At 45.7% G+C, this 23702-nt stretch overlaps 1 protein-coding gene across 1 annotated transcript in view; it reads left to right on the top strand.

Annotated features, from left to right (window-relative positions):
• Positions 1-23702, top strand: part of LOC137367179 (dynein axonemal heavy chain 8-like) — a 2062041-nt gene that overhangs the window by 1287510 nt on the left and 750829 nt on the right. The window contains exons 75-76 of the mRNA XM_068028615.1: positions 1562-1808; positions 7681-7922. Coding sequence (XP_067884716.1) covers positions 1562-1808; positions 7681-7922 — 489 coding nt within the window. The remainder of the gene's footprint in view (positions 1-1561; positions 1809-7680; positions 7923-23702) is intronic.

Here is a 23702-nt window from a genome sequence, read left to right as displayed (position 1 = left end):
TTTAAAGACAGCAACAGAAGCTGGAACTATAGAAGAAAAATTATGGAAGCTAAATGTATTTATGGGCTAAACGATGCATCCAGGGTGTGATATTTTTCAGTTAGGTCTGTCCTGCTAAAAGCTGGTTGCATTCAGTTAAGAGGATCTGGCAATGTTTTATTGGTACTATGAAGAAAAACTAGCAGGCATTTTTTTTGATGCACATGGACAATTTTCTGTGGGGAGGATAAGAGGCATTTGAGAAATTTGTGGTAGATAAAATTCTCCAGGAATTTAAAATTGGAAGTTGGGCTTCTGGAGCCTTTAAATATATAGGGTTGAATATTAGTCTCACTAAGTTGGGGGTAACACTAAATCAACAGTCTTACCTAGAGAATGTTAATAGGATCCCAATAAATCAGGCCAGATTCTCACAAAAGGAAGAATCTGCAACCAAGTAAGAAGCAGACCAGTTAAGGAGCTTAATCGGGCAATAAAACTGGTTGTGCACACAAACTAGACCGGATGCCTACTATGATGTATTCGAATTGAGCACTGTACTGAGACATGCTACTGTTGGGGAAGTGCTGAAAGCAAATAAGACATTGAAAAAATTGAGTTTTGACAAATTTACACTCAAACTTCCAGCATTAGGTAACCCAGAAGAAATGAAATTAGTCGTGTTTAGTGACGCCCCACACTCTAATCTTCCCGATGGTTACTCGGGCGCAGCAGGGTTCATTATATTTTTGGTGGGACGAAATGATAAATGTTGTCCATTAGCCTGGGAATCGAAGAAAATAAAGAGGCTAGTTAAAAGCACCTTAGCGCTGAGACACTTGCACTGATAGTAGTGATAAATATGGGTATATACTTATCGAGTATTTTAAAGGAACTCTTGTATAACGGGCAATCAGAGAAAGATTTTCCTACAGAATGCTATATAAATAATCATTCTCTCTGGGACAATGTCCATTCGACAAGAAGTGTCATGGAAAAGAGGTTGAGGATTGATCTGGCAAGTATAAAGGAAATGTTAGAAAGAAAATAAATTTCCAAAATAAAATGGGTTGAGGCAAGTCATCAGTTGTCAGATTGTTTTATAAAGACAGGCGTTTGTTCAAAGATATTGTTGGATGTCCTCGAAGAGGGCTGTCTTGTGTTATAAGTTAAGAAAACATGGAAAGATCGCTTTTGTAATTCTTTAAACAAGCTTTTTTTATAAAAGAAAAGGGGGAATATACAGCATGTTCATGGCTGGTGCTGTTGAAGATTAAAAGTGTAATAATGTAAGATACAAAAAATGTATAATTTTGTCTCTTTTTTCATTTTATGTATATAAATGTATTTAATTTAAAGAAAAGAGGGGAAGCTTTGTGGAAAGCAATAAGCAATCTCTACCTAAGCATCCAAGTCTCAGTGTCTTCTTCACAAACAGGTTTGGAGGTTTCGATAACACTGGCATGGACTTTACGGGCCTAATGGCCTCCTTCTGTGCTGTAAATGAGTCTTATGAAATACCCATTTTCCAGTCTTTCCACTGTGGAGTTTTATAATCCTATGTTGTTCTATCTACTTTCAGCTGTTTGAAACAGCCAGAGTTCGTCATGGACTGATGACATTGGGTCCTAGTGGCTCTGGAAAGACTTGTGTCATTCGTATCCTAATGCAATCATTGACTGAATGTGGAACCCCTCATCGGGAGATGCGCATGAATCCTAAGGCTATTACTGCTCCACAGATGTTTGGGCGACTGGATCCTGCAACGAATGACTGGACTGATGGAATCTTCTCAACACTTTGGAGGAAATCTATCAAGTCAAAAAAAGGTAACTGCAATATTGACAGTCAGTTTTTGTAAAATCATTGATATGGATAAGTATCAATTCAAGATGAAAATTAAGTAGTTTGTATAATGAGTGAATAATTTACTCTGCCAGATTACTACCCAGGCACTGAGGATGAAATTAACCCCATGGGTTTTAAGTGTTGCTTATTTTTAGCAGCATATTACAATTTTCAGTACACTTAATACCAGAGGAATTAATTACACACAGACTAGGCTTTGTTACCATCAATATATTAACACTGTCATTTTTCAGAACTAACAACATTTTTATGTAAAATTAGTGGCCGTACTATAATGTATGGGAAGGCCCTTTGCACTGTACCCCTGGAGGTTCCACTGGTCTCCAACAAAAGCAGTATTTTTAAATAAATTGAAAATAATGGCCCAGAATTTGCCAGAGCAGGGCACCTTGTGGCATGCGCTGTAAGTTCGACATATCCCTCACCTTTCAGCTTTAAATGTAAATATTATGCTGTAAGTTCCTGGAAATGCAAACTGATTATGGACAATGGGGCATCAGGAATCTTTGTGAACAATGGGATCTACAATCTAACGCTTTAGCCAATGAAATTTAAGGATACTGAAAGAAACAGGAACAACCAAGAAGAAAATAGGACAACGTAAAGTCAAATCAGATACAGAAAGGAAAATTAAGAAAAAATGAAAACATTTGAAATTTAAAATTTTTAAGATCTTGAACAATTCATCACCTACAGAACTGAAACTCTACAGTTTCAGTTGTTCCATTTGTGGGCAGAGCAGTTGAATGGCATTGCTGGAGGTTCCTCAGTGCGGTGGTGGTGGGGGGGAGGAGTGGAGTCAAACTAATTTCATTGGTCTAGGGGTTTGTGGGGAGGGGTAAAGGCTAAAGTTTGTGAACTTTGGCGGGAGCACGGTCAGGTGCAAAAGCTAAGTACTTTGGGGCGGGGGTGAGGGCAAGGAATGAATTGTTTAGTCATGGGGGGGATGGGGAGAGGGGCTTGACACTTTTATTAAATTTTTAAATTTAAATTTATAATGCCTATAACTTTAAAAATTCAAATTCAACTGAAGGACTTGAAGCCCTTTAAAAATAGCGCCATGCCTGCACAGTGGTGCCAGACGCCGTTGCTGGGGATGGAGTGCACCCGTACTACACATCATTGTTAGGGGAGGTGGTCCACCCCGGCCATTTAAATTAGCTGCCGTGTTTAATATCGCGGCAGCTCCGTGGAGTAAATACCACGTGTGCACCTCGCCATTTTCTAAGTTCACCAAGATGGGCAGTGAGCTGATAAAATTCAGCCCAGTGTCTTTGAGGGGTCAAAGACAGAATCTATTTGGTTAGAGGTAAAAAAAAACTAATAAATGAGCTATTATGCTATTCTGCATATTTTATAGGCCACCAAATAGTGGAAAGGAGATCGAGGAGCAGATTTTCAAAGAAATGACTGAGAGTTGCAAGAACAATCGAGTCTGTTATGATGAAAGACTTCAGCTACCTCAATATTGAATGAGGCAGTGATGGTGTTAAAGGCAAAGAAGGGGATTTCTGAAGTGTGTTCAGGAGAATTTACTTGATCGCCATGTCTCCTGTCCAATGAGGAGGGAGACATTGCTGGATCTATTTCTGGAGAATGAAATGGGTCAGTGAAGAATATCACAGTTGGGAAATACCTTGGGAATAACAAACACAGTCTTGTAAGGTTTAGATTAGTTATAGAGCAAGGCAATGAGCAATCTAGAACAAGAATATTTAATTGGAGGAGGTCGAATTTCATTGTATTGAGGAGTGAGCTAGCAGAGGTAAATTGTAGTCAAAGATTGGCAGGCAGAAATGCAATGGAGCAATGGGCAGCCTTTTAAAGAGGAAATGGTTCAGGTACAGTCGAGGTACCTACAGCTGCCAGTTTATTTAGCAAAAGAAAATCTATGTTTATCTCCTCCAGTGTACCAGCAGACACTTTATTTACTATTGCTTTGGCCAGGTCTTCTTCCTTGATCAATATCAAGGCAAAGTGCTCATCACAAGCATTTTGTCTCCACCAATAGATCTCCGCATTGGACCCTAACTGGTCTCACCACTCTTCTGACAATCCTTTTACTGTTAATATGCCTATAAAAGGTCTTTGAATTCTCTTTTATGTTAGCTGCAAATTTAGAGTCATAGAGTCATACAGCACAGAAACAGGCCCTCCGGCTCATCGTGTCCATGCTGGCCATCGAGCACCTAACTATTCTAATCCCATTTTCCAGCACTTGGCCGGTAGCCTTGTATGCTATGGCATTCCAAGTACTCATCTAAATACTTAAATGTTGTGAGGGTTCTTGCATCTACCACCACTTCAGGCAATGTGTTCCAGATTCCAACCACCCTCTGGGTGAGAATCTTTTTCCTCAAATCCCCTGGAAACCTCCTGCCCCTTACCTTAAATCTATGCCCCCAGGTTATTGACACCTCTGCTAAGGAAAAAGTTTCTTCCTATCTAACCTATCAAAGCCCCTCATAATTTTGTATACCTCAATCAGGTCCCCCCCCCGCCCCGCCCCCCACCTCAGCCTTCTCTGCTCTAAGGAAAACAACCCTAGCCTATCCAGTCTCTCTTCATAGCTGAAATGCTCCAGCCCAGGCAACATCCTGGTGAATCTCCTCTACACCCTCTCCAGCACAATCATATTCTTCCTAAAGTGTGGCGACCAGAATTGTACACAGTACTCCAACTGTGGCCTAGCTAGCATTTTATACAGTGCCCTGCTCTTATATTATATGCTTCGGCTAATAAAGGCAAATATCCCATATACCTTCCGAACCACCTTTTCTAACTGTGCTGCTGCCTTCAGTGATATATGGACCAGTACACCAAGGTACCTCTGACCCTCTGTACTTCCTAGGTCCTACCATCCATTGTATATTCCCTTGCCTTGTTAGTTCTCCCAAAATATATCACCTCACACTTCTCCAGATTAAATTCCATCCGCCACTGCTCGGCCCATCTTACCAGCCCATCTATATCGTCCTGTAATCTAAGGCTTTTACGACACCACCAATTTGTGTGTCATCTGCAAACTTACTGATCATACCTCCTATATTCATGTCTAAATCATTAATGTACACTACAAACAGCAAGGGTCCCGGCACCAATCCCCGCAGTACACCACTGGTCACAGGCTCCCAATTGCAAAAACAACCCTCGACCATCACCCTCTGCCTCCTGCCACTAAGCCAATTTTGGATCCAATTTGCCCTGGATTCCATGGGCTCTTACCTTCTTGAAAAAAATGTTTTATATATATTAAAAAAATGTATAGATATAGCTCTTGGTCTAAAGGGATCAAAGAGTATGGGACGAAAGCGGGAACAGGTTACTGAGTTGATTATCGGCGATGCTCATGATGAATGGCGGAGCAGGCTCGAGGGGCCGAATGGCCTACTCCTGCTCCTATCTTCCATGTTTCTATGTTTGACCAGTCTGCCATGTGGGAGCTTATCAAAAGACTTACTGAAGTCCATGTAGACTACATCAACTGCTTTACCCTTATCTACACACCTAATCACCTGCTCAAAAAATTCAAACAAGTTTGTTAGACATGATCTCCCCCTGACAAAGCCATGATGACTATTCCTGATTAATCCCTGCCTCTCCAAATGGAGATTAATACTGTCCCTCAGAATTCTTCCAATAGTTTCCCTACCACTGATGTTAGACTCACTGGCCTGTAATTACCTGGTTTATCCCAGCTACCCTTCTTGCATAATGGTACCATATTTGCTGTCCTCCAGTCCTCTGGCACCTCTCCTGTGGCCAGAGAGGATTTGAAAATTTGTGTCAGAGTCCCTGCTATCTCCTCCCTTGCCTCACATAACAGCCTGAGATATATCTCATCTGGGCCTGGGGATTTATCCATTTTTAAGCCCGATTAAAACCGCTAATACGTCCTCCCTTTCAATGCTAATTTATTCAAGTATATCACAATCCCCCTCCCTGATAACGACACTTAAATTGTCCTTCTCCACAGTGAACACCGATGAAAAGTAATCATTTAAAATGTCAGCTACATCTTCCGGTTCCACGCACAGATTTCCACTTTGGTCCCTAATGGGCCCTACTCTTTCCCTGGATATCCTCTTGCCTTAATATACTTATAAAACACCTTGGGATATGCCTTTATCTTTCCCGCCAGTGCTTTTGCATGCCCCCTCTTCGCTAATTACTTTTTTAAGTACCTCCCCCCACTATACTTTCTATACTCCTCTAGGACCTCTGCTGTTTTCAGCCCTCTGAATCTGCCATCAGCCTCCTTTTTTTTTCTTCATCCAATCCTCTATATCCCTTGACATCCAGGGTTCCCTGGACTTATTGTTCCTACCCTTCACATTATGGGAACATGTTCGCCCTGAACTCTCACTACTTCCTTTTTGAATGACTCCCACTTGGATCTGATGTCGACTTCCCTCAAGTAATTGCTCCCAGTCCACTTTGGCCAGATCCTGTTTTATCATATTGAAATCGGCCTTCCCCCAGTTCAGTACCTTTATTTCCAGTCCATCTTTGTCCTTTTCCATAACTACCTTAAATCTTACAGAGTTATGGTCACTATCCCTGAAATGTTCCCCCACTGACACTTCTACCACTTGTCCGGCTTCATTCCCTAAGATTAGGTCCAGTATCACCCCTTCTCTTGTTGGGCTTTCGACATGCTGGCTCAAAAGTCATAGACATAGTCATAGAATCATAGAGTTATACAGCACAGAAAGAGTTTCTTCGGCCCATCTTGTCTGTGCCGGCCATCAAGCACCTAACTATTCTAATCCCATTTTTCAACACTTGGCCTGTAGCCTTGTATGCTATGGCATTTCAAGTGCTCATCTAAATACTTCTTAAAATTTGTGAGGGTTCCTGCCTCTACCATCCCTTCAGGCAGTGCATTCCTGATTCCAACCACCCTCTGGGTGAAATTTTTTTTCCTCAAATCCCCTCGAAACCTCCTGCCCCTTACCTTAAATCTATGCCCCCTGGTTATTGACCCCTCTGCCAAGGGAAAAAGTTTCTTCCTATCTAACCTATCGATGCCCCTCATAATTTCTCCTGGATGCACTTTAAGAATTCCGTCCTTTAAGCCCTTTGCACTAAGACTATCCCAGTTAATGGGGAAGTTGAAATCCCCTACTATTATTACCCTATTATTTTTACACGTCTCTGAGATTTGCCTACATATCAGCTCCTCTATCTCTCCCTGACTGTTTGGAGGCCTGTAGTACACTCCCAGCCAAGTGATTGCCCCCTTTTTGTTTTTAAGTTCTACTCATATGGCCTCATTTTAGGAACCTTCTCAGGTATCATCCCTCCTTACTGCAGTAATTGACTCCCTGATGACTAGTTTATTCCACCTCCTCTTTTACATGCACTGCCCCTCCCCCCCCCCCCCCCCCCCCCCCCGCCATCCCACAGTCATGCCTGAAGATTCTATACCCTGGAATATTGAGCTGCCATTCTTACCCTTCCCTCAACCATGTTTCTGTGATAGCAATAATCCAAGGGAGAATCATTATTATGAATATTAAAAGTACAGAGGACGTGAAAAATGAGTGTCTTAAGACTTGTTTCTGCATATATTAGGGTTATAATGTTGATTTTTTTTCACAGCAAATTTACATTTTTATTAACAGAACTACGATGTCGTGAAATTGGTGAAATGTAGAAATTAAATTCCAATCATGTAAACTGATTGTAATTAATATGATTACAGGATTTTATTCTAAATGATCCAAAACCTAACTAATGTGCAATGATTTACTGTATAAATAAATAACATCAGAACCAATTTATTGGTCATTAATATATTTGGTGTTTGTTGCACAACTTGGTTTCTAGGTGAGAATATCTGGATAATTCTGGATGGCCCAGTGGATGCTATTTGGATAGAGAATTTAAATTCCGTACTGGATGACAACAAAACATTAACTTTGGCTAATGGCGATCGTATACCCATGTCTCCTTCTTGCAAACTACTGTTTGAGGTACACAACATTGAGAATGCATCTCCAGCTACCGTCTCCAGAATGGGGATGGTCTACATCAGCTCTTCTGCTCTCAGCTGGAAACCAATTTTGAAGGTAACAGCCTCAGCACATTGGAAGAAGATGCTTTCGATACTCAATAAGTATCTGTGTTGTAAAATGTCACAGATAGGAAGTGAATTTGAGGTAAAAACAGAGAAAGCTAGAAACACATAGCAGGCCAGGCAGCATCTCTGAAGAAGGAAACCAAGTTAACGGGGAGAATTTTAACCACCCACAGCAGGAGGGAGAGGGTCCGCGGCAGTGGGGGTTTTAAATTGTTTAAAATGTGAAAGTGGACCCCAACACATCGCGAATGCACCTACTTTCAATTTAACTCCATCAGATGTGGGTGCGTTTTCGTAACCTGCTCTCGAGAGATGGTCATATAAACCCAGAAAATTTAACCCACATAGGAGGCCATTCAGCCCATTATGTCTGGGGCCGAGAAAAAGCTATCCAGCATAATCCGACTTTCCAGCTCTTGATCCGTAGCCCTGTAGGTTACAACACTTCAAGTGCACATCCAAGTATTTTTTTAATGAGTTGAGGGTTTCTGCCTCTAGCACCGTTTCAGGCAGTGAGTTCCAGACCACCACCCTCCTCAACTTTCCTCCAATCTTTCTGCCAATTACTTTTCTATGGCCCCTCGTTATTGAACTCTCTGCAGAGAGAAATAGGTTCTTCCGATCCACTCTTTCTAGGCCTCTCGAAATTTTATACACCACAAATAAATCTCCCCTCATCCTCCTGTGTTCCAAAGAAAACAACCCAGACTATCTAATTGTGTCTCATATCTAAGTTTCTCCATTTCTGGCAGCATCTCGTAAAGCTCCTCTGTACCCTCTCCAGTATGATCCCATCCTTCCTGTAATGTGGTGAACAGAACTGTAGGGAACTTTAGGGAAGGAAATCTGCTGTCCTTACCTGGTCTGGCCTACATGTGACTCCAGACCCACAGCAATGTGGTTGACCCTTACATGCCCTCTGAAATGGCCTGGCAAGCCACTCAGTTGTGTCTAACCACTACTAAGTCAATAAAAAGGAATGAAACCGGACGGACCACCCAGCATCGACCAAGGCACAGGAAATGACAATGGCAAACCCAGCCCTGTCGACCCTGCAAAGTCCTCCTCACTAACATCTGGGGGCTTGTGCCAAAGTTGGGAGAGCTGTCCCACAGACTAGTCAAGCAATAGCCTGACATAGTCATACTCACGGAATCATACCTGACAGAGAATGTCCCAGACACTGCCAACACCATCCCCGGGTATGTCCTGTCCCACCGGCAGGACAGACCCACCAGAGGTGGTGGCACAGTGGTATACAGTAGGGAGCGAGCTCTCTGGGAGTCCTCAACAGTGACTCCGAACCCCATGAAGTCTCATGGCATCAGATCAAACATGGACAAGGAAACCTCCTGCTGATTACCACCTACTGCCCTCCCTCAGCTGATGATTCAGTACTCCTCCATGTTGAACACCACTTGGAGGAAGCACTGAGTGTGGCGAGGGCACAGAATGTACTCTCGGTGTGGGACTTCAATGTCCATCACCAAGAGTGGCTCGGTAGCACCATTACGGACCGAGCTGGCCGAGGCCGAAAGGACATATCTGCTAGACTGGGTCTGCGGCAGGTGGTGAGGGAACCAACAAGAGCGGAAAACATACTTGACCTCGTCCTCACCAATCTGCCTGCCACAGATGCATCTGTCCATGACAGTATTGGTAGGAGTGACCACCGCACAGTCCTTGTGGAGACGAAGTCCCGCCTTCACATTGAGGATACCCTCCATCGTGTTGTGTGGCACTACCACTGTGCTAAATGGGATCGATTTTAAACAGATCTAGCAATGCAAAACTGGGCTTCCATGAGGTGCTGTGGGCCATCAGCAGCAGCAGAATTGTACTCAACCACAATCTGTCACCTCATAGCCCAGCATATCCCCCACTCTACCATTACCATCAAGCCAGGAGATCAACCCTGGTTCAATGGAGAGTGCAGGAAGGCATGCCAGGACCAGCACCAGGCACACCTCAAAATGAGGTGTCAACGTGGTGAAGCTACAACACAGGACTAACTGTGTGCCAAACTGCTGAAGCAGCATGCAATAGACAGAGCTAAGCGATCCCATAACCAACGGATCAGATCTAAGCTCTGCAGTCCTGCCACATCCAGCCGTGAATGGTGGTGGACAATTAAACAACTAACTGGAGGAGGTGGCTCCACAAATATCCCCATCCTCAATGACGGGGGAGCCCAGCACATCAGTGCAAAAGATAAGGATGCAGCATTTGCAACAATCTTCAGCCAGAAGTGCCGAGTTGATGATCCATCTTGGCCTCCTCCTGAAGTCCCCAGCATCACGGATGCCAGACTTCAGCCAATTCAATTCACTCCATGTGACATCAAGAAACGATTGAAGGCACTGGATACTGCAAAGACTATGGGCTTTGACAATATTCCGGAAATAATACTGAAGACCTGTGCTCCAGAACTTGCCGCACACCTAGCCAAGCTGTTCCAGTACAGCTACAATACTGGCATCTACCCTGCAATGTGCAAAATTGCCCTGGTTTGTCCTGTACACGAAAAGCAGGACAAGTCCAACCCGGCCAATTACCGCCACAGCAGCCTACTATTAATCATCAGTAAAGTGATGAAAGGAGTCATCAACAGTGCCATCAAGTGACACTTACTTAGCAATAATTTGCTCAGTGACGCTCAGTTTGGGTTCCGCCAGGGTCACTCAGCTCCTGACCTCATTATGGCCTTGGTTCAAACATGGACAAAAGAGCTGAACTCAAGAGGTGTATGTTGTATGTTCCTCCTGCAGAATGTGGGAGGTAAGGGTCGCCAAGAGTGTCCCTGCTGATTGCATCTGCGGGAAGTGCACCCAACTCCAGCTCCTCGAGAACCGCGTTAGGGAACTGGAGCTGGAGCTGGATGAACTTCGGATCATTCGGGAGGCAGAGGGGGTTATTGAGAGGAGTAATGGGGAGGTAGTCACTCCTCAGGTAAAAGAAGTAGGTAGATGGATTACCATCAGGGGAAGGAGAGGGAACCAGCAGGCAGTGCAGGGATCCCCTGTGGCCGTTTCCCTCAACAACAGGTATACCGTTTTGGATACTGTTACGGGCGACGACTTACCAGGGGTAAGCAATGGGGTACAGGTCTCTGGCACAGAGTCTGCCCCTGTTGCTCAGAAGGGAAGGGGGAAGAGGAGCAGAGCATTAGTCATTGGGGACTCCATAGTTAGGGGAACAGATAGGAGGTTCTGTGGGAACGAGAGAGACTCACGGTTGGTATGTTGCCTCCCAGGTGCCAGGGTTCGTGATGTCTCGGATCGTATTTTTGGGATCCTTAAGGGGGAGGGGGAGCAGCCCCAAGTCGTGGTCCACATAGGCACCAACGACATAGGTAGGAAGAGAGATGGGGATTTAAGACAGAAATTCAGGGAGCCAGGGTGGAAGCTTAGAGCGAGAACAAACAGAGTTGTTATCTCTGGGTTGTTGCCCGTGCCACGGGATAGCGAAGCGAGGAATAGGGAGAGAGAGTTGAACACGTGGCTGCAGGGATGGTGCACGAGGGAGGGTTTTGGTTTCCTGGATAATTGGGGCTCTTTCTGGGGTAGGTGGGACCTCTACAAACAGGATGGTCTTCACCTGAACCAGAGGGGTACCAATATCCTGGGGGGGAGATTTGCTAGTGCTCTTCGGGGGGGGGTTTAAACTAATTCAGCAGGGGAATGGGAACCTAAAATGTAGTGCCAGTGTACAGGCTGTTGAGAGTAGTGAGGTCAGGGATAAGGTTACAAGGATGCAAGAGGGCACTGGCAAGCAAGAACTTGGTTTAAAGTGTGTCTACTTCAACTCCAGGAGCATCCGGAATAAGGTGGGTGAGCTTGCAGCATGGGTTGGTACCTGGGATCTCGATGTAGTGGCCATTTCGGAGACATGGGTAGAGCAGGGGCAGGAATGGATGTTGCAGGTTCCGGGATTTAGATGTTTCAGTAAGAACAGAGAAGATGGTAAAAGAGGGGGGGGTGTGGCATTGTTAATCAAGGAGAGTATTACAGCGACAGAAAGGACGTTTGAGGACTCGTCTACTGAGGTATTATGGGCCGAGGTTAGAAACAGGAGAGGTGAGGTCACCCTGTTGGGAGTCTTTTATAGACCTCCAAATAGTTCCAGAGATGTAGAGGAAAGGATAGCAAAGATGATTCTCGACAGGGGCGAGAGTAACAGGGTAGTTGTTATGGGGGACTTTAACTTTCCAAATATTGACTGGAAATACTATAGTCCGAGTACTTTAGATGGGTCAGTTTTTGTCCAGTGTGTGCAGGAGGGTTTTCTGACACAGTATGTAGACAGGCCAACCAGGGGCGATGCCACATTGGATTTGGTACTGGGTAATGAACCCGGCCAGGTGTTAGATTTAGATGTAGGTGAGCACTTTGGTGATAGTGATCACAATTCGGTTAGGTTTACCTTAGCGATGGGCAGGGACAGGTATATACCACAGGGCAAAAATTACAGCTGGGGGAAAGGAAATTATGATGCGATTAGGCAAGATTTAGGATGCGTAGGATGGGGAAGGAAACTGCAGGGATGGGAACAATTGAAATGTGGAGCTTATTCAAGGAGCAGCTACTGCGTGTCCTTGATAAGTATGTACCTGTGAGGCAGGGAGGAAGTTGTCGAGCGAGGGAGCCGTGGTTTACTAAAGAGGTTGAAGCGCTTGTCAAGAGGAAGAAGAAGGCTTATGTTAGGATGAGACGTGAAGGCTCAGTTAGGGCGCTTGAGAGTTACAAGCTAGCTAGGAAGGATCTAAAGGGAGAGCTAAGAAGAGCAAGGAGAGGACACGAGAAGTCATTGGCGGATAGGATCAGGGAAAACCCTAAGGCTTTCGATAGGTATATCAGGAATAAAAGAATGACTAGAGTTAGATTAGGGCCAATCAAGGATAGTAGTGGGAAGTTGTGTGTTGAATCAGAGGAGGTAGGGGAAGTGTTAAATGAATATTTTGCGTCAGTATTTACAGTAGAGAAAGAAAATGTTGTCGAGGAGAATACTGAGATTCAGGCTACTAGGCTAGATGGGATTGAGGTTCACAAGGAGGAGGTGTTAGCAATTTTGGAAAGTGTGAAAATAGATAAGTCCCCTGGGCCAGATGGGATTTATCCTAGGATTCTCTGGGAAGCCAGGGAGGAGATTGCAGAGCCTTTGACCTTGATCTTAATGTCGTCATTGTCGACAGGAATAGTGCCGGAAGACTGGAGGATAGCAAATGTTGTCCCCTTGTTCAAGAAGGGGAGTAGAGACAGCCCTGGTAATTATAGACCTGTGAGCCTGACTTCGGTTGTGGGTAAAATGTTGGAAAAGGTTATAAGAGACAGGATTTATAATCATCTTGAAAAGAATAAGTTCATTAGCGATAGTCAGCACGGTTTTGTGACGGGTGGGTCGTGCCTCACAAACCTTATTGAGTTTTTCGAGAAGGTGACCAAACAGGTGGATGAGGGTAAAGCAGTGGATGTGGTGTATATGGATTTCAGTAAGGCGTTTGATAAGGTTCCCCATGGTAGGCTATTGCAGAAAATACGGAGGTATGGGGTTGAAGGTGATTTAGAGCTCTGGATCAGAAATTGGCTAGCTGAAAGAAGACAGAGGGTGGTGGTTGATGGCAAATGTTCATCCTGGAGTTTAGTTACTAGTGGTGTACCGCAAGGATCTGTTTTGGGGCCACTGCTGTTTGTCATTTTTATAAATGACCTGGAAGAGGGTGTAGAAGGGTGGGTTAGTAAATTTGCGGATGACACTAAGGTCGGTGGAGTTGTGGATAGTGCCGAAGGATGTTGTAGGGTACAGAGGGACATAGATAGGCTGCAGAGCTGGGCTGAGAGATCGCAAATGGAGTTTAATGTGGAAAAGTGCGAGGTGATTCACTTTGGAAGGAGTAACAGGAATGCAGAGTACTGGGCTAATGGGAAGATTCTTGGTAGTGTAGATGAACAGAGAGATCTTGGTGTCCAGGTGCATAAATCCCTGAAGGTTGCTACCCAGGTTAATAGGGCTGTTAAGAAGGCATATGGTGTGTTAGCTTTTATTAGTAGGGGGATCGAGTTTCGGAGCCACGAGGTCATGCTGCAGCTGTACAAAACTCTGGTGAGACCGCACCTGGAGTATTGCGTGCAGTTCTGGTCACCGCATTATCGGAAGGATGTGGAAGCTATGGAAAGGGTGCAGAGGAGATTTACTAGGATGTTGCCTGGTATGGAGGGAAGGTCTTACGAGGAAAGGCTGAGGGACTTGAGGTTGTTTTCGTTGGAGAGAAGGAGGAGGAGAGGTGACTTAATAGAGACATATAAGATAATCAGAGGGTTAGATAGGGTGGATAGTGAGAGTCTTTTTCCTCGGATGGTGATGGCAAACACGAGGCGACATAGCTTTAAGTTGAGCGGTGATAGATATAGGACAGATGTCAGAGGTAGTTTCTTTACTCAGAGAGTAGTAGGGGCGTGGAACGCCCTGCCTGCAACAGTCGTAGACTCGCCAACTTTAAGGGCATTTAAGTGGTCATTGGATAGATATATGGATGAAAATGGAATAGTGTAGGTCAGATGGTTTCACAGGTCGGCGCAACATCGAGGGCCGAAGGGCCTGTACTGCGCTGTAATGTTCTAATTCTAATTCCAAAGGTGAGGTCAGAGTGACTGCTCTTGACATCAAGGCAGCATTTGACCGAGTATGGCGTCAAGGAGCCCCAGCAAAACTGAGGTCAATGGGAATCAGGGGGAAAACCCTCCGCTGGCTGGAGTCATACCTCACGCAAAGGAAGATGGTTGTGGTTGTTGGAGGTCAATCATCTGAGCTCCAGCACATCACCTAAGGAGTTCCTCAGGGTAGTGTCCTAGGCCCAACCATCTTCAGCTGCTTCATCAATGACCTTCCTTCAATCACAAGGTCAGAAATGGGGATGTTTGCTGATGATTGCACAATATTCAGCACCATTCGTGACTCCTCAGATACTGAAGCAGTCCATGTAGAAATGCAGCAAGACCTGGAAAATATCCAGGCTTGGGCTGATAAGTGGCAAGTAACATTCACGCCACACAAGTGCCAGGCGATGACCATCTCCAACAAGAGAGAATCGAACCATCTCCCCTTGACATTCAACGGCATTACCATCGCTGAATCCCCCACTATCAACACCCTAGGGGCTACCATTGACCAGAAACTGAACTGAAGTAGCCATATAAATACCGTGGCTGCAAGAGCAGGTTAGAGGCTAGGAATCCTGCGTCGAGCGACTCACCTCCTGACTCCTCAAAGCCTGTCCACCATCTCCAAGGCACAAGCCAGGATGAGATGGAATACTCTCCACTTGCCTGGATGGGTGCAGCTCCAACAACACTCAAGAAGCTCGACACCATCCAGGACAAAGCAGCCCGCTTGATTGGCACCCCATCTACAAACATTCACTCCCTCCACCACTGATGCACAGTGGCAGCAGTGTGTACCATCTACAAGATGCACTGCAGCAATGCACCAATGCTCCTTCGACAGTACCTTCCAAACCCGTGATCTCTACCAACTTGAAGGACAAGAGCAGCAAAAGCATGGGAACACCACCACCTGCAAGTTCCCCTCCAAGTCACACCCCATCCTGACTTGGAACTATATCACCGTTCCTTCACTGTCGCTGGGTCAAAATCCTGGAACTCCCTTCCTAACAGCACTGTGGGTGTACCTACCCCACAAGAACTGCAGTGGTTCAAGAAGGCAGCCCACCACCACCTTCTCAAGGTCAATTAGGGATGGGCAATAAATGCTGGCCTGGCCAGTGACACCCACATCCCATGAATGAATTAAAAAAAAGTACTCCAGCTGTGGCAAACTGGTGTTTTGTACAGTTCTGGCCTCCCTGCTCATATCCTCTGTTACGACCGAGGTGGGAGGAGTGCACTGTCTTTTCCAGTTCCACTCCTTTCATAACATATATTTAAATGTTTATCTAGTTACCGATATTCTGTTCTTTATCCCAGAATAAAATACACCAACCAGGTTTCTTTAATAAACAACAAAATTATCAGTTTATTATAAAACAAGATTTACCAGTCATGAAGATGAGCATTAACACGCAGATTGAAATATGAAAGTTCCCTTTTCACCTTAGCCACACACACACACACACACACACACACACAGACACAGACACAGACACACAGTTATGACAGGTAAGGAAGGAACGGGTCTCAGGCTCCCCTCTTGCCCCTTCTCTGATTTGGTCAGAATGGGGTTCATCTTTTGAAACAGTGATTTTAGCTGACCACCTCAGTGAGCCCTTGCTCACTGTACTCTCATTACAATTGCAAATGAACCCATCAGACAGGTTTTCTTAAGTTTAAACAAATGTATTCACCTTATCACTCTAACCCAGTTAAAATTACTAAAATATGCGTCACTTGCATGCATATGAGAGGCGTGCACACACACAAATAAATACAGAAGGGAAGAAAGAATTAGGGGAGGGGATTTTAAGTAGAGTTGGCAGGTACTGTCCTTTGTGTCCTTGGTGTAATGTCCTTGATTGAAGTTAAGGTCTGGGAGTCGTCGCTGGGCCACGTGCACAATTACAGACTTGTTTCTCTGGTACCAGAAGGCTGAAGATGGGCTTTATCTGTAGTCTTGAAGCCTAAGCTGCCACCATGGGTTCCCTGGGACTATGCTAGAGAGAGAGAGAGACAGAGAGAGCGAGCGACGTTTCTTCTGCCAGTCCAGTTGCAGTCTTTTTCCTTTATGTCAGGCACAATTAAAATAGCCTCAGTCTGGCCAACAGGTAGGTCATGTGACCATCTCTTTGTTTCAAACAGCAACTTCTTGGAGGGTTGTTGGATTTCAAAGCTTTCCAGACACATTTGGTGGGGGGTGGAATTCTGGCTCTTACACAGTTGAAGGATGTTGATTACCACTATTGCCCAGACCAATCTCATTAATTAAATCAAGGAGCACTCCCATTGTCTCTTCATTCATGTCTCTCAGCCAACCTCTCAGAATGCAAATGTGCAACCATGTTTTCAGCTGCTCAGCTCTGCTTTTTTTAAACAAGTTATTTGTAATGTCCAGTAAAACAGTTTCAAATAGTATCCCATATGATGAAATTAATATATTTCCATTTGGCAGGTGTGATTCTGTCACAACACACACAGACACACCAATTAACTGAAAAAAATGACATTTTCTCTTCAGAGCTCTGTTACAAAAAAGAATACTTTGGCTAAATACTTGCTAATTCTTGAAGAAAAATGAGAAGACATGGAAAGATGTCAGTAGTCCCCGTTTGGTTTGTCCCAACTATGCACAGACGGCTGCCACTGGGATCTTTTTAGAATAGTTCTTTACGGGTGACATTGAAGATCAGTTTGGCAGACTTTCCAGGAGAAATGCGACAACAGGGGTTTCTGGCATGCTTTTCAGGAGAAATGCAGCATCAGTTACTCTATTTTGTACTCTTAATTCTCAGGAATTTCTCAGAGATGGAAGAGGATGCTGATGGTGACTGCTGTTTTGGCTTGTTTTCTCCAATTGCCTTCAAAATAGTTCATACCCTAATACACTGTCCAAAGTGAGATTAAAAACAAGATCTCAAGAGTCAAGCGTCCTGACCCATATAAATCTTGACCTGTTACTTCTCTGTAAACATCTCCCCCAAGTCAAAAAGCCCCTGCTGGGTATTTATCTGAAGACAGGTCACTTCCAGTAAATGTTGTTTTCAAACAAGACCTCTCCGTGTCCTTTCAAGACCTCAATGACAAAAACATCCATGGAATCCTTTTCAGTTTTCCCAAATAACACAATGTCCATAATTGTAAAATACATGAGTTGTCAAAAAAAAGCTTAACAAAAAATATAGAAGCACCATCATATCAATTCATATACGTCTACAAGATGCATTGCAGCAACTAGCTAACACTCCTTCGACAGCACCTTCCAAATCTGTGACCTTTACCATCCAGAAGAACAAAGGCCACAGACACATGAGAACACCACCATCTAAAGCCTTCCCTCCTAAACCATCTTTCCAGCCACGCATTCATCTGTCTTATCCTTCTATTTCTATACTCACATGCGCGTGGCATTGGGAGTAATCCAGAGATGATTACTTTTGAGGGCCTGCTTACTAATTTCTTACCTAACTGCCTAAATTCTGACTGCTGGACCATATCCCTCTTTCTATCTATGTCGTTGATTCCGATGTGGACCATGACTGCTGGCTGTTCACCCTCCCCCTTCAGGATGTTCTGCAGCCACTCAGTAACATCCTTGACCCTGGCACCAGGGAGGCAACACACCATCCTGGATTCATGTCTGCAGCCACAGAAATGCCTATCTGTTCCCTGACTATTGAATCACCTATCACTATGGCTTTTCCAGTCTTCTCTGTACCCCCCTGTGCAGCTGAGCCACCAGTGGTGCCCTGGCCGTGGCTCTGTCTGCACTCCTCAGATGAAGCATCACTCTCCTCAGTATTCAGAACTGAATACCTGTTGGAGAGTGAGATGCACTCAGGGGTCTCCTGCATTACCTGCCTGATTCTTTTTGACTGTCTGGCAGTCACCTATTCCCTCTCTCCCTGCATACTCTTAAGCTGTGGGGTGACCACATCTATAAACGTGCTATCCATGTAGCTGTCATCCTCATGAATGCCCTGCAGTGTTGCCAGCTGCTGCTCAAGTTCCAAACCCAAGAGCTCAAGCTGCTGCAATTGACAACACTTCCTGCAAAAATAGTTCTCCAGGGAAGCATGCTGGAGCTCCCACATAGCACAGGAGGAGCACTCCTGAGGTTGAAGCACTCCTGCCATTCCTTTATTTATTAGTTGGTCCTTTGCTACTGCTAAAAAAAAACCTTACCAATACTACAACATCTTAGAATGATTAATAAAACCTTACTAGTACTGATAAATCCTCCTAAAAATCAATAGTTCACGAGTTAAGATAAACCTTACTCAAAAAAAAATACTCACCAGCTACTCACTTGTTCCTTATTGTTAATACTTAATGTTTTACTCATTTTTATTCTGCCAGTTGTTGGGACGCTATAACCCAGCTATTTACACACGCATCCTAACAGTAGTGTACTCACCTAACTATTTACTGATCCTCTCTAACTGCCGTTACTCACCAACCAATCACCTGACAGCTTTCCTGTGATGTCACTGTTCACTTCATTTTTTCAAACTCAGGCGTGCCTGGACTCCTATCCCGGAAGGTAAGTGCTGTAGGCCGCGATCCTCGGGCTTTATTTAACTGTTCCCCAGTCCATGTTCTACCTGCAGGTCCAGTCCTGTCAACTGCTGTCCAGAAGGTAAGTGCTGTAGACTGCAACCCTTGGGTTTTATTTAATTGCTTCCCACTCCATGCTCCACCCACAGGTCCGTTCCTGTCTGCTACTCTCCTGGAAACTAAGTGCTGTAGGCCGCGATCCTCAGGCTGTATTTAACTTCTGACTGCTTTGTGCTCCTCGTGCAGGTCCACTCCTGTCCGCTGCTCTTCCGGAAGGTAAGTGCTCGAAGCAGCTCATTTCCAGATGCAGCAAGACGTGCACAACATCCAGGCTTGGGCTGTTAAGTGGCAAGTAACATTCGCGCCACACAAGTGCCAGGCAATGACCATCTTCCAACGCCATAGCGCCCAAGGCAGGAGGGCCATGAGTCATGGTCGGCCCCAACCCTGGCATTAAAGTCCCCCAGCAGGAACAGGTGTTCGGTGTTGGGGATGCTACTAATATCAGGGGACATAATCACTGACCAACGCAAGCAAATGGACCGCTGGGTTGAGCACTACCTAGAACTGTACTCCAGGGAGAATGTTGTCACTGAGACTGCCCTCAATGCAGCCCAGCCTCTACCAGTCATGGATGAGCTGGACGTACAGCCAACAAAATCGGAACTCAGTGATGCCATTGATTCTCTAGCCAGCGGAAAAGCCCCTGGGAAGGACAGCATTATCCCTGAAATAATCAAGAGTGCCAGGCCTGCTCTTCTCTCAGCACTACATGAACTGCTTTGCCTGTGCTGGGACGAGAGAGCAGTACCACAGGACATGCGCGATGCCAATATCATCACCCTCTATAAAAACAAAGGTGACCGCGGTGACTGCAACAACTACCATGGAATCTCCCTGCTCAGCATAGTGGGGAACGTCTTTGCTCGAGTCGCTTTAAACAGGCTCCAGAAGCTGGCCGAGCGCGTCTACCCTGAGGCACAGTGTGGCTTTCGAGTAGAGAGATCGACCATTGACATGCTGTTCTCCCTTCGTCAGATACAGGAGAAATGCCGCAAACAACAGATGCCCCTCTACATTGCTTTCATTGATCTCACCAAAGCCTTTGACCTCGTCAGCAGATGTGGTCTCTTCAGACTACGAGAAAAGATTGGATGTCCACCAAAGCTACTAAGTATCATCACCTCATTCCATGACAATATGAAAGGCACAATTCAATATAGCGGCACCTCATCAGACCCCTCTCCTTACCTGGGTGGCGTGAAACAGGGCTGTGTTCTCGCACCCACACCTTTTGGGATTTTTTTCACCCTTCTGCTCTCACATGCGTTCAAGTCTTCAGAAGAAGGAATTTTCCTCCACACAAGATCAGGGGGCAGGTTGTTCAACCTTGCCCGTCTAAGAGCGAAGTCCAAAGTACGGAAAGTCCTCATCAGGGAACTCCTCTTTGCTGACGATGCTGCTTTAACGTCTCACACTGAAGAGTGTCTGCAGAGTCTCATCGACAGGTTTGCGGCTGCCTGCAACGAATTTGGCCGAACCATCAGCCTCAAGAAAACGAACATCATGGGGCAGGACGTAAGAAAAGAGAGAATCTTGACATTCAGTGGCATTACCATTGCTGAATCCCCCACCATCAACATCCTGGGGGTCATCATTGACCAGAAACCATTGAACTGGATCATCCATATAAATACTGTGGCTACAAGAGCAGGGTCAGTGATTATGTCCCCTGATTTAGATTTGAGGGGGGTGATCTTCTTGATGGTTGGCCCAAAAGCTCTTTTAATGCCATCATACATTTTTCTGATGTTTCCGGTGTCTGAGACCAGCTGAATATGACTGCATAGGTGTTGCCAGTAGTCATTTGCACAGCGCCTGGCTGTTCTTTGTGCAGTGCTTCTGGCTGCTTTAAGTGCTACAGATGTTAACTCGCTGGGGGCTTTCTTGTAGTTCAACAGTGCAATGTGCTAAGCGGCTATGACAGGTTCCAGCTCTTCAGTATGAGATTGAAACCAGTCTGCATTCCTCTTCGCACGTTTGCCGTAGGTGGTCAAAGCTGACATAGATGGCATCTCTGATGTGGGCCCACTTGGTCTCAGCATCCCCTGTGGGAGTGTTTTGAAGGGCTGTTCCAAGTGAATTTAGAAATTTTTGTAACAGCTGTGGATGAGAAATTCTGCTCGTGTTGATGTGCGGGTGGCCCTTCTGCTTGGAATGATGCAACTTCTTTGGTCTGAGTCTAACCTTGCTGCACACCAGGGAGTGGTCGGTGTCGCAGTCCGCACTGTGGAAGCTGCGTGTGATTTGAACACTGTTTAAGGAGGCTCGCCTTGTGACGATGAGGTCCAGCTGGTGCCAACGACGTGATCTTGGGTGCCTCAATGAAACCTGGTGACAGGGTTTAGTGTGAAAGAACGAGTTGGTGATGCAGAGGTTATGATAGGTACACAACTCAAGCAGTCTATGCCCATTCTCATTCATCCTTCCAACGCCATAGCGCCCAAGGCAGGAGGGCCATGAGTCATGGTCGGCCCCAACCCTGGCATTAAAGTCCCCCTGAGCAGTACCTCAGGACATGCGCGATGCCAATATCATCACCCTCTATAAAAACAAAGGTGACCGCGGTGACTGCAACAACTACCATGGAATCTCCCTGCTCAGCATCGTGGGGAACGTCTTTGCTCGAGTCGCTTTAAACAGGCTCCAGACGCTGGCCGAGCGCGTCTACCCTGAGGCACAGTGTGGCTTTCGAGCAGAGAGATCGACCATTGACATGCTGTTCTCCCTTCGTCAGATACAGGAGAAATGCCGCGAACAACAGATGCCCCTCTACATTGTTTTCATTGATCTCATCAAAGCCTTTGACCTCGTCAGCAGACGTGGTCGCTTCAGACTACTAGAAAGGATTGGATGTCCACCAAAGCTACTAAGTATCATCACCTCATTCAATGACAATATGAAAGGCACAATTCAACAGAGCAGCACCTCATCAGACCCCTTTCCTATCCTGAGTGGTGTGAAACAGGGCTGTGTTCTCGCACCCACACTTTTTGGGATTTTTTTCACCCTTCTGCTCTCACATGCGATCAAGTCTTCAGAAGAAGGAATTTTCCTCCACACAAGATCAGGGAGCAGGTTGTTCAACCTTGCCCGTCTTGAGAGCGAAGTCCGAAGTACGGAAAGTCCTCATCAGGGAACTCCTCTTTGCTGACGATGCTGCTTTAACATCTCACACTGAGGAGTGTCTGCAGAGTCTCATCGACAGGTTTGCGGCTGCCTGCAACGAATTTGGCCTAACCATCAGCCTCAAGAAAACGAACATCATGGGACAGGACGTCAGAAATGCTCCATCCATCAATATTTGGCGACCACGCTCTGGAAGTGGTTCAGGAGTTCACCTACCTCGGTTCAACTATCACCAGTAACCTGTCCCGAGATGCAGAAATCAACAAGCGCATGGGAAAGGCTTCCACTGCTATGTCCAGACTGGCCAAGAGAGTGTGGGAAAATGGCGCACTGACACGGAACACAAAAGTCCGATTGTATCAAGCCTGTGTCCTCAGTACCTTGCTGTTTGGCAGCGAGGCCTGGACAGCGTATGTCAGCCAAGAGCGACATCTCAATTCATTCCATCTTCGCTGCCTCCGGAGAATACTTGGCATCAGGTGGCAGGACCGTATCTCCAACACAGAAGTCCTCGAGACGGCCAACATCCCCAGCTTATACACACTACTGAGTCAGCGGCGCTTGAGATGGCTTGGCCATGTGAGCCACATGGAAGATGGCAGGATCCCCACAGACACATTGTACAGCGAGCTCGCCACTGATATCAGACCCACCAGCCGTCCATGTCTCCGCTTTAAAGACGTCTGCAAATGCGACATGAAGTCCTGTGACATTGATCACAAGTCGTGGGAGTCAGTTGCCAGCGTTCGCCAGAGCTGGCGGGCAGCCATAAAGGCGGGGCTAAAGTGTGGCGAGTCGAAGAGACTTAGCAGTTGGCAGGAAAAAAGACAGAAGCGCAAGGGGAGAGCCAACTGTGTAACAGCCCCGACAAACAAATTTTTCTGCAGCACCTGTGGAAGAGCATGTCACTCTAGAATTGGCTTTTGTAGCCACTCCAGGCGCTGCTCCACACACCACTGACCACCTCCAGGCACTTACCCATTGTCTCTCGAGATAAGGAGGCCAAAGAAGAAGAAGAAGAGCAGGTCAGAGACTGGGATTTCTGAGGTGAGCAACACACTTCTTGACTCTCCAAAGCCTGTCCACCATTTACAAAGCACAAGTCAGAAGTATGATGGCATACTCTCCACTTGCCTGGATGAGTATGACTCCAACAATATTCAAGGAGTTATAGACCAACCATGACAAAGCAGTTTGCTTGATCAGCATCCCATCTACTAACTTAAACATACGCTCCCTCCACCAGTGGCGCACAGTGGCAGCAGTGTGTCCCATCCACAAGATGCACTGCAATAACTCACCAAGGCTCTTTCAACAGCAGCTTCTAAACCTGCGGCCTCTACCACCTACAAGAATAAGGC

The sequence above is a fragment of the Heterodontus francisci genome, chromosome 3 (assembly GCF_036365525.1).
Source record: "Heterodontus francisci isolate sHetFra1 chromosome 3, sHetFra1.hap1, whole genome shotgun sequence".
Taxonomy (NCBI): domain Eukaryota; kingdom Metazoa; phylum Chordata; class Chondrichthyes; order Heterodontiformes; family Heterodontidae; genus Heterodontus; species Heterodontus francisci.
Note: the sequence above shows the minus strand (reverse complement) of the source record. Positions and strands in the feature narration are given on the sequence as shown.